Genomic DNA, 15425 nt, shown 5'->3' on the forward strand with positions numbered 1-15425 from the left:
CGGCCCACCGCTTATCACAATCAATCAGGCACAGCCAAACTGGAGCACCTGTTCTATACCGAACATGAACAAACAAAAACAGCAAAAGGTGTTTTTTTACAAAAAAATTATTTCTGAGGTTTCTCCTCCTCTTCCGCTAGATCTCCCGCATCCAGAGATGAATAGGAGCTCGTGATTGGCCAGGAAAGAAGCGACCCCCCGCGAACGATAAACGTAAGAGCCGAAGCCTGCGGGGATCCCACGTCATTTTCTGACCGTTTTATTAGTATGCTGTACTGCGAGCTATGAGGATCGGGCGGGGGACCCGCGGAAAATCTGTGCCGGCGACCAGGACTAGCGGACTCCGCTGAGTGTGTGCGAGTGTGTGGACGTGCCACGCCCGTGGATTTTTTCCCGTTCGGGATCGTGTGTTTGGATACCTTTTATTCGGTGCACGCGACGGGTGTGCGACGGCAGCGGGGCTTTGTGCAGGTGCGGCGGCGAGGAGCGGAAAAGGGCTGCCGCCATGGGGTGTACGATGAGCGCAGAGGAAAGGGCCGCCATTGAAAAAACCAAGCAAATCGACAAGAATCTAAAAGAGGACGGTTTGGTGGCCGCCAAGGATATCAAGCTTCTTCTGTTAGGTAAGGAGCGGGGTTAGTGTTGGCTGGGAGGGTGGCTTCTGTAGGGAGGGACCTGAATGAAAGCCAGGCAGACAGCCGGCATAATGGAGGGGTGCATATGTGCCCGGCATGGTATCTCCTATAACGGCCAGGCGTCCAGCCAAGCACTCGGACGTGAATCTATTATGAATGAATAAATAAATAAATAAATACATGCATGCAAGGATCTGTCAATCCTACGTTTCGCAAAAAGATGCCGTTCTCTTCCTCCTCTCTCTCTCTATTCCCCTTCAGGAGCGGGCGAGTCGGGAAAGAGCACCATCGTCAAACAGATGAAGTGAGTACTTTACCTCTATACGACACACCTTTCTTGTTTGTGTGTGAGCTAATATGCGGGATAAATCACGTAGGCTCGTTTATTACCATCGTTTTTTTACCCCCTATGTCACGCCCTGTCCTGGAGATCATGCACAGGACTGAGGTTAGCCGTGCGCTTCATTAGCCGCCGATTCGATTCCCCGCCGGATATCCGAATCGCTTCGTTTTATCATTATTATTCCATTTTCTTCCGCAGGATTATCCACGAGGATGGGTTCACCACGGATGACATGCAGCAGTTCAAGCCGGTGGTTTACAGCAACACCATTCAGTCCCTCACGTCCATTTTACGCGCCATGGAGGTCCTGAAAGTGGAATATGGCGAGCCGGAAAGAGAGGTAGGTGACACAGTATGCACACAAAATGCGTTATCAGATAGAGGTTGCGACCTGCCGTAAGGGATCAGAAAAATGCACTTTCGCGCTTAGATTTTGGGGTTGCCCGCAAAATTATGAACCGACCTCACAGCACGAGCGCGTTTGAATGGCAAAACCGGTGGGACCAATCAGGAGCAAGGTCAAGGGTGAACCGAGGTGAAACGCAAGTACCTGCCGATGACAAGCGCGCCCCTCCCCCGAAACTGGTTTGATCCAAGCGATGTTCAAAGTCAGGACAGCAGTTACAGAGTCAAATTACAGCCGTTGTGTATTGAAAACGCCACCATATCAAAGCCCCATCCTATCCGGATGGTTAGTCGGTCGTTTGTCGCGAGTGTATCTCCCCCCTGACAGCTTCATGAAGCAGGCACGGTTACAGGTTCATGCATGATCATCATGCATCAAAACGCTAAGCGTGCTCATTAGCATACGCCACCGACCGTCACGTCAGGGTCGAACCGACGGCGACAAATTATGCAGCGCTTAATCATCTTGCGAATGAGGGAAATGTTGATCTCCAAACAGATGTAGGGCTAGGTTTTTTTCCAGTGTTTCACCTGTGTTATTTCGTGCAGATAGGGAAAAGGTCAATGAATGAAACAGAGCGTTGTTGAAATAGGTAAAGAGGTACTAAATACCGCAAAAACACGTGTAAGGCACAGAGGTCGAGGCCAATAATACACCTGCATATGATATGGAGATATTAACAGGTGGTGCAAAACAAATTATGAGGGACGAAATCTATGTGTGCATAGACAAATGTTCTCAATATACCCCTTCTAATTACTCGATATTTCTGTATTAAGGTGTATATAAACAGTGGGCGGTTATAGATGCATTCAGTTGTACCAACAGACTGTGGGGAGGGTGTGTAGCAAATCCTGCCGTGGCAAATATATCAATAAATAAATATGCACCGAATCCGTATCCACCACGGCTGTTGTGTAAACATATATGAACATATACTCTCACAGGTGAAAGTATTGGGGGGCTCGGAAAAAATATTGAGTACTGTTCTAAAGAGCTTTACCTTACATTTCTTCCCTACTGCGCTAAACACAGGTCACAATAAATGTTTAAAAACTCTTACATACAAACTAGTACGAATACAGTAACCTAGTATAAAGAGTCGAATTCTTCTCTGTTTTTGCAATTATGCAAATGTAAGAGGATATACACGTTGGGTTGATATCGGTTGATCAAAACGAGAGAGAAATATAAATATTAATGTATTGACGTTACTAATATAATGTATATGTTATGTATTCATCATACAATTGTCCATCCCGGATGTTGCTTGGATCTTTTGAACGCCTTCCGTTGACACAATTTCCTTTGTTGCTATGGAAAGACACATTACTGTGATATACCCAATGTTACTGTATACGCCATGTACTGAGTTCACCGTGAAAGCCACGTCACCATCACTTTGCCCAATGCCAACAAAGCTGTAAACCACAAGCTTCAAGCATGACTTTAGCACGAAATTTGGCCGTCATTTCATACTTCAACCTCTATTACGTTTACAACCAGGTGTTCACTACGTCTGCCATGCACACATGTATCCTGACAGGACTGTTTACATTCAGGCATAAATTTTCGTACAGATTGTGCACAATTCAGACATGGTTCTGAAGCGAACACGACAACAATCAGATCGCTGCCCTGGGTTGAGCCCACTCGACGGGCGTAAAGATAGCTCCACATTCAGACCCACCGAATCGGCAATCTTTTACGCAGGTGTCATGTATCAACTCTTTCGTAAGTCTTACGATTTGCGGTTTTAGACGACCAGTAAAGGTGACCAGTCGGCTTGGAAATTATATCATTGAAGTATCCAGGCAAAGGGTATCTATCTGAATAAAGGTTAAATGGGAATGTTACAGGGGCAACCTCTGCTCAAATCGCCCATTTTTCATTGAGGTCACGTGTTCCCTGACTGGTTGGACCTACTTCTACTACTTGTCGGGCCCTACTGCATTTTTATCGCTGTTAAATCCCGCTTCAGAGCATTATTTTTAAAGAAGAAGAGCAAATTGTTGCTTATTTCTGTGCCCGAGAACCCTTACCTCTCAGGGGAGTCATTATTGCTGAATGCAACATAAAATGGCAGAGTTAACCCCTTGCCAGTCGTGTAAGGTTACACTAAATCACTGTCCTTCTCAATAGCCGGGTGACAGTGAAAAATGTCAACATTGCATGTGCGGCGCTTGTAAGCCAACATGTACAGACGGTAGTGACAAACGTCGCGACACGATATACACAATGTGCGGCGCTCCAGCCACATGGATGGCTGTTTCTGTATACATTGAATTCTTTTCGTTTAGTTAGAATCCCATTATGTTACTTCTAGAGTGGTACATGTGAATGAAGTTTTGATTCATTCGTGTATATTCATATAGATCATAAATGTTGATAACTTGTGCGCTGGTAATTTTCTCTGCACCAGACGTATTTGGGAACATTTGTGTGCGGACCTTTCAACTTGCTCTAAGTGGTTGTGTCCTTATAATTGGATGGGCAAGAGCAAGTCAGTAGTAAATACTTGAATAGCAAATATGGCATAGTTCTCCAACGACTGCATGCTTAGCGAAACCAATAAATAGTTCGTATCATCTAACCCCTGATATTGTTTAATGATAGTTTTGTGTCTTCACAAAAAGAACGTCTTTAATCATGAAACAAACATGATATATTTGGACGATTTCGATACTCATGTATTCAATCCTACATCCTTACAAAAACATGCGGCACGCGTCAAAGGAAATTGCTTCCAGTGCGACGTAATTACCGATATAGAAACACCTCACGTTCGGTTAATGGGTCATTAAGGAAGAGAAGAGTGGTGCCGCCGCATTCTCCAGGTAGTTTCGCCTCCTTCGAGCATGCGTCACGGCTCAACTTTTACTAACGACTAGTGTAATCAGCCATCCACACGCGTCCCATTCAACAGAGCTACGTACGGTAAGACGTCACTCGACGGATCTGATTAATGAAGTAGGAACATAGCTTAGTTAAAGGGACTAAAAGTATCACTTGTCTAAGACCACCCTGGATATCTGGACCTGATGTAGAATAGACCTTCCCCATACCCCCCTCCCCTCAAACATACACTCATCTAGGTCTAGATGTAAAAATACAGGAAAAATTGGAACCTAGCTTAGTTAGGGGGACTAATATTGCCAATGCTGACTGAACTGCTGATTTTAGAGCACAGTGTATAGTGCCTCTATAGTAGTAGTACAGCCTGCAGTCTATAGTGGCACATGTACAGTCGGTCTCTACATATAGAGTAGCGCAAGTACAATTATTTTACATGATGGCAATCCCAGGATGTCATCCGTAAATTATGATTACATCTAAATATAACCTTTCTGATCATACTACAGTGTGCCGACCCAGTGCACAGACAGCTTGTGTGTACACATACCATAGTAGCACAGCAACCAAAGAACGCCCACTCCAATATGCCCCAGATAGAAATTAAGCCCGTTATTGGTCTGATAATATATGGATTTGGAACATAGTGATATCATTGTTCAATAGATGTAAAGCGTGACGTATTTGGTGTACTACATGTAGCACCCACATTTTAACGAATTGTTTGCTATAAAAGTCGACGAAAATCGAAAGAATATCAATAGTTCAAATACAAGATAGAAGAGCACAGATTTAATGACCTTGGGATTCTAATATAATTAAAGATTATAAAATACAAGCCAGTTACCTTCACACTAATGTTATGGCTACCAAACTATGATATAAACGGTAAATTTTGACTACCCCCCCCCCCCCCCCCCACAGACACACAGATTAGAGAGAGCTGCCTGGTTGTATTACATTATCATGACACGTTATGCTATATTATCCATGATTACGTAAATTACCTTCGGTCCTCTGCTTTGTATTTGGTCGCTACTGTCCAAGCAGACGTTCGGCTCCGGCTGTTTTTTTTTAAGCAGTTTTTATATTAGGCGTTTCTATCGGGCTTCCTGTTTTGCACCGTTTTCTTTATGTCTCGCTACCAAACATTAGGAAAGTACCAAAATAAACATTAAAAACGCATAAAATCAGCCGGAGCCGAAACTCAGCTTGAAGAGTATTGGGTCGCGTCCGTCATATGGCCGAAATCATGAGACTGTGAAGGCGCCGTCTACTGACATTGGACTGACTGAAGACCTTTATTTCGATTTGTCCAAAAGTGCTCAGTACAAGTAAGAAAAAACTATATAATAGGAATATTTACGAGCACAAGAAATATTAACAAATCACCAAGTTTAACATCTCCATACATATGATCATTGGTACACCTGAGAAAACCACATTGTAGATGCTTTACGTAGAAAAAATTTTGTTTACATATCAACCTTAACAATAAAATATATAATGTATATACATGTATATCATATGTATGTTTCGTAGACACAAAATATTTGATACCCTACAAGGGTCACATTATTTTCCAACCGGACCCGGCAGGGATATTTGCGGAAAAGAAACATTAAAATCTATATCAATGAATATGCACAAGTTATGCTCTTGAATAGTTATCGGCACTTTTTTTGTGTGTGTTTTATATCATACTTTTCCCCCCAACTGCCCGGCCGGGCCCCCGATTGGAAATGCGGCCCATGTATATGCCAGGTACCGATATATTTTATTTTATTTTATTTTATTTATTTCTTTGGCTGAAATAACAGCCAGCCAAGGCCGCCCAACTAGCTGAGGCTATTATACAAAGGTAGCGATATATCTGCCCTCAAGTACAGGCAAGAAATCACGCCTGTTGTACATAAACTGATAAAGCTCCCACCGAGTGATATACTACCCCCGGCAGAAGAACAAAGGAGGTTATGAGGTCCGGCCGTGAATGGCCCCCCATCTGGCCCGGTCCCTGATAAAGCGAGCTAAGTGGTGAGAAAACAGGGTCAGCTGACTCTAAATTACGCCCACGTCAGGATAGGGAAGAATTAGGGTTGGTAAACAGTAGCGGCGCGCTATCAACATTGTCCCCAACTCAATAGCTTTGATATACAAGTGCGTCCGGCAAGGTCGCTATGGCTAGGTGTAAGTTAAGTTTATAGCGTTACGTGTTAAAATGCTATGTATCGGTGGATTTTTTTACGATTTCTAAGAGGATGTTTAGCCACAAAAATAAAATACTAGGTATCGGTGGATTTCTTTTTTACAATTTCTAAGAGGATGCGGCAGATTCAACCAATGGATTGATAGGGATACAAGGCTGGTTAACCCAGCAATCGGTTACGTGTACTACTATGATGTAGATGGTCATCAAGGTCACTTCAACGAAACTGCCTTGTTACCGACAAAATGACAATTAACATAGCAAATATTGGGAGCCGGTAGAATAATTCTCTAGGTGGAGTTTTGCGCTCTTGAATGTGCCTTTTCTTCAGCTCCAAGAAGATGTAGTGTCCGGTTCACCACCAGAAAAACCTAGACAATGCCACATAAACATATATACGGCGAATAGAAACTTTCATATACATAGAGATAAATTTCTCTTCGTGGTTGGTGTTTTGGAGGATTTTACACGTGGCAGATGTCAACGTGTAGTGTTGAAGGATATAAACGAGCTGTTTATTGACATAGCAAATGCGCAAAGGCCCTAGATCTGCCATTCACCCCATGGTGTGCACACTATGTACTATCAACACAGGTGCCATGTACAATGCCGTTGCCCGGTTTGTCTTCATCCAAATGTGAAATGATTTATGCTCGCATGACAACGGCAAAGGGACAGCAATATCGGAGAATCTGATGTAACTTACACTGCACGAAACCCGATCTATAAGCACACATTAAAGCGTGCGTAAAGATGCTATTGTTTACTAAATTGAAGAAACAGAACATTTACGCATACAGAATGCGGGCTTTAAGATAGAATTTCATACGGTGTTATGTAACAGTGCAATTGCTGACTTTCAATATACATATATGATAAATGTTAACAGATCTTGTGACCATTTTGATATATTTTGTATGTTGTATCTTATATGTTTGATACAATACGTCAAGGCTCTGCTAATGATTTATTTCTATATTTTCCTCCGCATGCCTATCAATTGGGCTAATTACTTCTACAAAGCTGATCATGAAAGAAATAGTGCTGTGTTAAATACACTGTTAAGTGATAGAGTATGTGGAATGTTATAACATCACTGCATCCGCTGTCATTGGGAAAAGTCATTGTTAAAACACGCCAGGTTGTTTATCTACTCCGATATCCTTACAACAAAGACTTCCTTAGGACATGTATGTGGAGACAAGGAGCACTAATGACCACGGAGATTCACGGCCCCTGTCTCTGAAACGTTATCGTAGTTCCTTGTGACTGTTTGAAGTCTCCGTGTTGAAGAGCCAACATGGCGGTTGGGTGTGCTGGGTGTGCGCCGGGGGAAATAGGCGCTTTTAGTGGCGGCTGGTGGCAGGGTAGCGGAGCGGAAGGTGATGTGATTTGTAGCGACGTTCGAGATGCTTTCATCCGCCAGCAATAAGGGGACACCGCCGGCCGCTCCCCGTCCCTAGCCATCTCTAACTGGGTACTTGGAAATACTGGACCTCCCCCTAATCTCCAAGCAGACCCTACAATGGCATAAGATAGTACCAAACTGGCCAAGAAGTTTAGTCAGCCAAGAGGTGTCCATTTGCCATGTAGCAAAACACACTCCTAAGCCGGCTTCACTCCTCTGTCAGATTTTGATACTATCTTATGCTACCGTAGGATCTGCTTGGAGATTACCTCCCCCTGCAGAGGGAAATGGATGGGAGTCGAATGCATTAGACAATCTACGACGACAGGGATGAAGACGCACTATTAAACGACTGGGTTTAGTATCCATAGTATCATGTAGTTGATTAGACACTAGTTTTATGTACTTACCTCTCTTAGTTCTTGAGACTGTGTATGCAATTAGCCCTCGGGCATGATTTTGCAAATAAACAATCAATTAAACGACGAACAGGATGAAATAGAAAAAGCTTTCTAATTTTGCCCGAGCTGCAAATCGACCATGATAAAGAATTGATATTCCGCATTCAACACGTTGGTGCATGCATTACTTATGTACAGTATATAGTATAACGCAAACGCCGCTATCCGTGGCGATAACGGCCCCTCGCGACGGAAGTTGGGTGGGTCGCTATAAGTGCGATTTAATCAGGCTAATGTATGAAAAGTATGCAAATTAGCCCTCTCACTTCCATGCATTATACTGATGGACCATTCATTATTGATTCATTGGCTTTTTCAAGTCATTCTTTTATACTAAAAACAGGTGAATTTCTAGCTGATCTGTTGGTCTTGAACAGTTACAAGTAATTAATTACTAATTGTAAGATCCTTATCATTTTGCCCCTGGCTCTAGAAAAACAGTAGCTGTCCCACCCGATAACACAATTACTATAGATTAGGCTGTGGGAAAATCAGCAGAACGAATCGGTTCACAGCACGCCTACCAATACTTCTAACCCGAAAACGTCAGTTCCACTGCAGAGCAACATCTGTCATGCAATGAAGGGGACCGACGTGGGTAGTTGAACCCTGGCGTTTAAAAAGAGCTAAGATCAAAAGGTTCAAACTAGAAAGGCCGACATTTGCTTGAGAGCAAATACAGCATATTTCAGCCATCTCCCTCCCCATGCAACAATAGACTATTTCAAAATCACCCATTTGAAAAATCACTTTTACTGATGACGATTTAACCCAAAAATGAATCTTACAAAATTCCTCCGTTCAAGAATGGACTCCAGTGCACCCTATGTGAATTTGCACAATAGACCAGTGCAGAAATACTCACACTGAAACATTGGCGTTTTGAATAAGAAACCAAATCCAAAATTGAATTTAGCAAAAAAGGTCCCAGTGCATGAAAAGGTATGATAGACCAGTCTAACAACACTTCCACTAAAAATTGAATTTTGAATAATCACCCGTCCAAAACTGAATTTGAAAAAATCTCCCTTCCGTGTGCAAAAATGGACTCTTCCATGTAAAGTAGAGCAGTCCAAAAATAAATCCGTTAAAATAGGACTTTGACATAATCACTGAAGTCCAAAAAAATGGATTTTTAAAAAAGCCCCCCCTCAATGCAAGAATGGACTCTTCCAGCACATCCAAGTAAAATTGCAAATTAGACCAGTCCAAAAATAACCCTACTGAAAGACTTTGACAAACTAGAAGTCACCAAAATCCAAAATATGAATTTCAAAAAAATCCCCCCTCCGTGTGAGAATAGACTCTTCCAGCACACTTTCTGTAAAATTGCGAAATAGACCTGTCCAAAAATACACCCACTGAAAGACTTCACCAGTCCAATGATGAATTTAAAAAAAATGAACCCCTCCGTGTAAGAATGGACTCTTCCAGATAACACCGGGCTCGCTGATTGGCTGCCACCTCCCCCTTTTTAGGATATAGATTCAGGCTAAGTGATTGGTTACCTATCTAATTAGATTAAATAGACATAGATGCCAGTAGGTGCAATCTGTAGCTGGGGGTCAATGACCTTAACCCCTCTGGCTATTGGAAAGTGACAAAAAAAATCCCCAAATATATCATTTTGAAGTAGTTTATGACAAAAATTATACATGTGTCATTTGAATAAATATCTAGTGCACCCTTTTGCCAAAATTTAGGTCATTTGGTTTTAAAACCAGAGCACCAGAGCCAAAAGTGTACGTTTTTGGTCATAAAATGGCCAAATAATCGCAAAATTAAGCATTTTGTTGTACAGTATGCCTCAAGTGTTAATGAATCCATGTGCGCATATGTCTAGGGCACTCCTATACTAAATTTCAGGTCATCCGGTTCTAAAACCAGGGTACAGGAGCCAAAAGTGTCCTTTTTTGGTCAACAAATGACCAAAAAATCGCAAAAATAAGCATTTCCTTATACTGTACACCAAAACTGATATTGAATCTATATGGGGGACTTATCAAGGCACATCTGTGCCAAATTTCAGCTCATTCGGTTATAATACCAGGGTACAGGGGGCCCAAATATACAGTTTTGGTCTTAAGATGACCAAAAAACCTTAATAAAATCATTTAAGAGACAGATATGGAAAAAAAGAAAAAAACGTCTGAGGGTATTGGCCCACTCTACCCTTGTGCCAAATTCCAAGTCATTCGGTTGAGGAACAACGGAGATACCGTGTTCTGAAGATTTGACAGGAGAAAGAAAGAAAGAAAGAAAGAAACATTACGAATACAATATATTTCACCATACCTATGGTATGGCTGAAATATAATGACGGCAACAAGTCCTCCTATTTCAAAGAGATGACTTCGCTTGCATACCGCTGGGCTTTGGTGCGAAATCACCTATCAAACAATTGGAAAAGTCTGAGTTTGGGAATATATTGCTTCGATGAAGAGATAGATTTGCTATCAATAAGCAGCAAGTAATTGCCTAAAACGACCACCCTGTACACAACGCAAGCAATGAATAGCACACTTTGCGTTGCCCATTCACTTGGATTTTGGACTATTAAGAGAAGACATTGCCACATACGTCATAGGGCACGTTTACGACAGGAAACAGTCGTAGAGCAGTCGTGAGCGCGTCGTACAAGTTCAAGCGGTCGAAAGACATTGTTGTAGGTGCTTGTCGGTTCAGTTACTCTGCAAAATCGTGTGCGACAAACAAAAATCGTCTGACGTATGTGACAGTGTGTGTGCCTGAAGCTGACAGTCACGTGCTCTATCCTTGACGCATCATAGCATTCAGTGTTGACGCCCCGGGGTTGGAGCGTTTTGTATAGAATAAGGACGGTTCTGACGATGTGGAGGCGTATAGCATCGTGCCTGGAGGAAATTGGATGACGGGAATGTCGGTGTTTCACTTGATTGTGACGCGGAATTTAACACCAGATCCGTCAATACCCGGAGGACGCGTCGTGACGGTATCCTGTATCATCAGGCAGGTGTGGTGGTACAGCACTCACGGAAGAAACCTTAAGGGAACAAACTTAAGAGTAAGCGAACAATCTCAAACAAACAAGCCACCAATTCATGCTTGCCAAAGTTAACCTAACCAGTCTTTTGAATTAGCGTCACCAGTTGGATTTTGCACGTTGGATTTGTGATCCGGCTGCCCGGGTTCGGCGCGGGTTCGAATCCCGGGAGTCGGGATGTTTCTTTCTGCTCTACTCGCCCCTCTGGTTGTTGCGTTTCTTATTATATTCAATGTGACATATCGATGAATTTCAATTGCATAATGGTAACATTCGTGTTTTTATTTCATTCTTACCTCTCTCATAGCCAAGTTGATAGATAGTGTGTGGTTCCCCTAACCAGAGACCTTGTAACGCCATCGTTTTCGCCATTGATATTGTAATTGGCTTTCATCCCCATTTTCTCTTCACAATTTCGTCTCCAGAGCCAGTCAATTGTATTTGCGAGTTCCTGTATGTTACATCGACTAATATTTTACTGTGGCCACATAGTTGACTCAGTGTGCGCATGCGTGGTCCGGTTGTTTATTTACCCGTTTCTATGGGCTAAACAATTGAGAGTTTGAATACAAACTGTTGTTTGCCCATGACTATTCTCTTTAAGTCTTGTGTACTTTGGTGTCTTTTATAAAGTAGTACATTACGTTCCCGAAAGCTACCCTGCCGGGCCCCTGTTTGGAAATGTGGCGTTGGCTTTACCAGTATGCACACAGTCCTGGCGCTGTATGTACTGTATATGTAGCATATGTGGAACTATAGCTTTGAATCTCTTCTGTCCCACGGGAAGAGGAATTACTTCCGCCCGGCTGATGGGGGTCCATCATGCCGTCCCGGCGGACCTAGCCTCCGCGGGGCAGACAGGTGCAGGTACGGCTAGCTACTACCTGCTGTGTACTGTAAGGGCTTTGTCACGTTTCCAAATCGGGGCCCGGCCGGGCAGCTTTCGGGAACGAAAAGCATGATATAAAAGACACCAAACTACACAAGACGTAAAGAGAATAGTCGTGGGCAAACGAAATTAGACAAACCATGTATTTTAAACTCCATCTGCCTTTACACTTACACCTGTCTTAAGAAGCGAGAATAATTTGAACCTGTACATGCCAGTATGCTTTAGACTAGTAGTTTTAGTTTGATATCACATCCTTACACAATTTGTACTTAGAATCAGTAGGCATTCAGATTCACTATGACCTGTTCTTAGCTTGTTAGAGAGCATAAACGTACAATAAAGGTCTTCATTCATTATTTGTGTATATTTTACGTACACATTTCTATTTTTCGTTTCCACAAACAGCCCGGTCGGGCCCCGGTTTGGTATTGTAACGTAGTCCTAAAGCTACAGAATACCCTCCGATATTTTACCAGCGGAGTTGGCTAGCCGTAGAAGTGCACTCCTGAGCTGGCCGACTCTTCTGGCTGGTCAGATCCCCTGGTAGAATATTCACCTATTTGGGCCAATTAGTTATCTCGGCCTACACGGATGCCTGGAGGGGACTTGTGCGAACGCCATGTAGTCCGATTTCAGTAGGCTAATTAGGCACTCGCCAGGTATATGGACATACCAAGGAGGTTTTAAAATATTCATTTAACCTCCTTGGACATACATAGCGTCAAGATGCCTAAAAGCGAAGGAGGAGAGAGAGGCACACATGGGAAGATATATCGTTTGCAGTTTTTAAAGGAGGTCAAAAAATACAATCAATATCATTTAGCCTACCACAGCAAGTCTGTGAGTTCAGTCATGTTACGTGGGTCAAAAATGTGGAGCCATCAACAATTTTGGAGTCGTGATTTTCCGCTTCTCTGCTACTTCAGTAGTGCCAACACGTCCTAGGAATAATTCAACAAGCTGAGAAGATTATCTCCTCCATGATACACCATTTAGATAACTCGAGCCAAGACGTAATGATCTTTTAAAGCATATTATTTACAGCATCTAGGAACGCTTGGGCACTTATAACGATGGCACTCTCCTAGACATATCAACCATGCGTGCACCGATGCGGATAATGGCGGTTTTGCTGGAAGTGAAATACGGGATGGAAGTATCGTTGTGTGGTTAACATATGGGGAGCTAAGTGTTTTATGGAGTAGATATTGAAAATGCGGTTTATAACAGTGCAACACCGTTAATCTTGTACCTATATATCTCGGCAATGATGCAACATTGCAACAATTTCAGAAGTTGTTTGTAACGTTTATGCTTGTAACTTTACTTCAGGACAATTAGGTTGAATGCTACAAATAATCTCTTCTGATTCAAGATAATGTTTTGAATTGATGATCTATAAGCTGTTGCTGAATTTGATCACTCATACTATGATGATAAACATGAACAGCATTTCTTTCCGATCCACACATCGGCCATACTTGTTCCAGATTATATATCCTATAAGATATCAGTACCATCATCATGTTGATATAAGAAGACTAACAGGCTGAAAAAGCCTATTGGGTGTCCATTTAGGATGTCGGATTATACTTATAGACAGGCTGCAAACAGCGTTTTTGAACCAATCTGACACCCAAGGTTCGCCTGGCGCCACCAATTTATATATGGAATAATACAAAAGTGCAGAAGGCATACATCTTTTGTGCTTGTGAATTCATGACGTTCCTTGTGGCCACTGGCTGCATGAGAGAGATTCCATGTGTTAGGCGATGTGTTAAGGGTGGTTATTTATTAGGATAGGTGGTCACAGCTAGAGTGAAGGAAAATGCAGCGACCATGTTATTACACCTTGACGGCGTGTGTGTTTCTAGCCAGAGAGCTAAAAGATTGATCCAAGCATGTGAAACATACATAAGGTGCCAAAAGTGAACTCTCTATTGAAAACAAGAGCACAAAAATACAAAGCTTGCTGCGGTACCGTAGGAAAGTGAATTTTCCATTGAAAACAAGAACACAAAAATACGAAGCTCGCTGCAGTACCGTAGGAAAACGCCAGGTAAACTGATTTCGAACTTGGCCTTTCTTTCCACAACCGCTACACACATACCAATAATCACAAAATTCCATCCACAATTTCTCGAGTTATAAGCTGTTGACCTACATATAGGCCCATCACCCTATGTACTAACCTAAAACATGGACTTCTTGGCGAAGGCAATGATTTTACGGTGTACAGATGCTCGAACGAGCAAGGCTTGTCTGCGTTCTGTGACTCTAGAATGACCCTAACTTTATTGGACTTATAATCACATGGGATCCCCGGGCGTATCATTCCCAGTACAACATGGTGGTACGTCGATTGAAGGTTAGACATCCAGGTAATAAGACACGACAAAAAGCAGTTTCTCAAGCAACTGGATATGATTAACATGGTGTTAGGTTCCCTCGCCAAGGCTACGCGTTTTTAGCAGAGATCTGGGGTATGAAAGTAGCCTAACCACCGTGGTTAGCAAGCGAAAGTCGTGAGCCAGCGGTTACTACGGAGGATGATACTCAGGCTAGTGTGAAAGATGGGGTAACATGCGTTGTTGATTGCAGACTGGTATAAGAGGGGATTGTACGTTGTTGATTGCAGACTGGTATTAGAGGGGATCGTGCAGTGTTGGTTGCGGACTGGTATAAGAGGGGGGTCGTGCAATGATCGTTGCGGACTGGTATCAGAGGGGGATGGTGCAGTGTTGGTTGTGGACTGGTGGAAAGGTTACAGAGCCATCAGTGGGCTGAGAACAACAGGGTTGAAGTGAAAATACGTAGCGGATTCGCCGCAGAAGAGGACGCGCGCGGAATCGATTAGCACTTCTTTCCTCTTTAACTTTTCATTTTAACGGACGATAGTGCGACGCTATAGAGTAAAACGAACCAGAATGGGACATGTGGGAAATATCACTGCATTTCTGACTGCAGAAAGATTCGCAATCACACACACACAAATGCACCCACCCCACACACACGGAGAGAACGAGATAGACAGACACATTTCAGAAGGGATACTGCACTCCCATTGAGGTGAAGTATAATTGAAAAAGGCACAACAGAGGCAGTGGATCGTGCATTGCCGTACGTAGGCGTCCCAAAATGGCGACGTTCTCCGCCATTACAAAGAAAGTACTTTTCCGCCATCACCCGCGCTAATGTG

At 42.9% G+C, this 15425-nt stretch overlaps 1 protein-coding gene across 1 annotated transcript in view; it reads left to right on the forward strand.

Moving 5' to 3' along the window:
* Window positions 1-228: 228 nt before the first annotated feature.
* The window catches only part of LOC118417831 (guanine nucleotide-binding protein G(o) subunit alpha-like), a 36032-nt gene continuing 20835 nt past the window's right edge, over window positions 229-15425 (forward strand). The window contains exons 1-3 of the mRNA XM_035823578.1: window positions 229-623; window positions 897-939; window positions 1177-1318. Of these exons, the coding sequence (XP_035679471.1) occupies window positions 506-623; window positions 897-939; window positions 1177-1318 (303 nt within the window). The 5' untranslated portion in view covers window positions 229-505. The remainder of the gene's footprint in view (window positions 624-896; window positions 940-1176; window positions 1319-15425) is intronic.

This window comes from Branchiostoma floridae, chromosome 6 (genome assembly GCF_000003815.2).
Source record: "Branchiostoma floridae strain S238N-H82 chromosome 6, Bfl_VNyyK, whole genome shotgun sequence".
NCBI classification, from domain to species: domain Eukaryota; kingdom Metazoa; phylum Chordata; class Leptocardii; order Amphioxiformes; family Branchiostomatidae; genus Branchiostoma; species Branchiostoma floridae.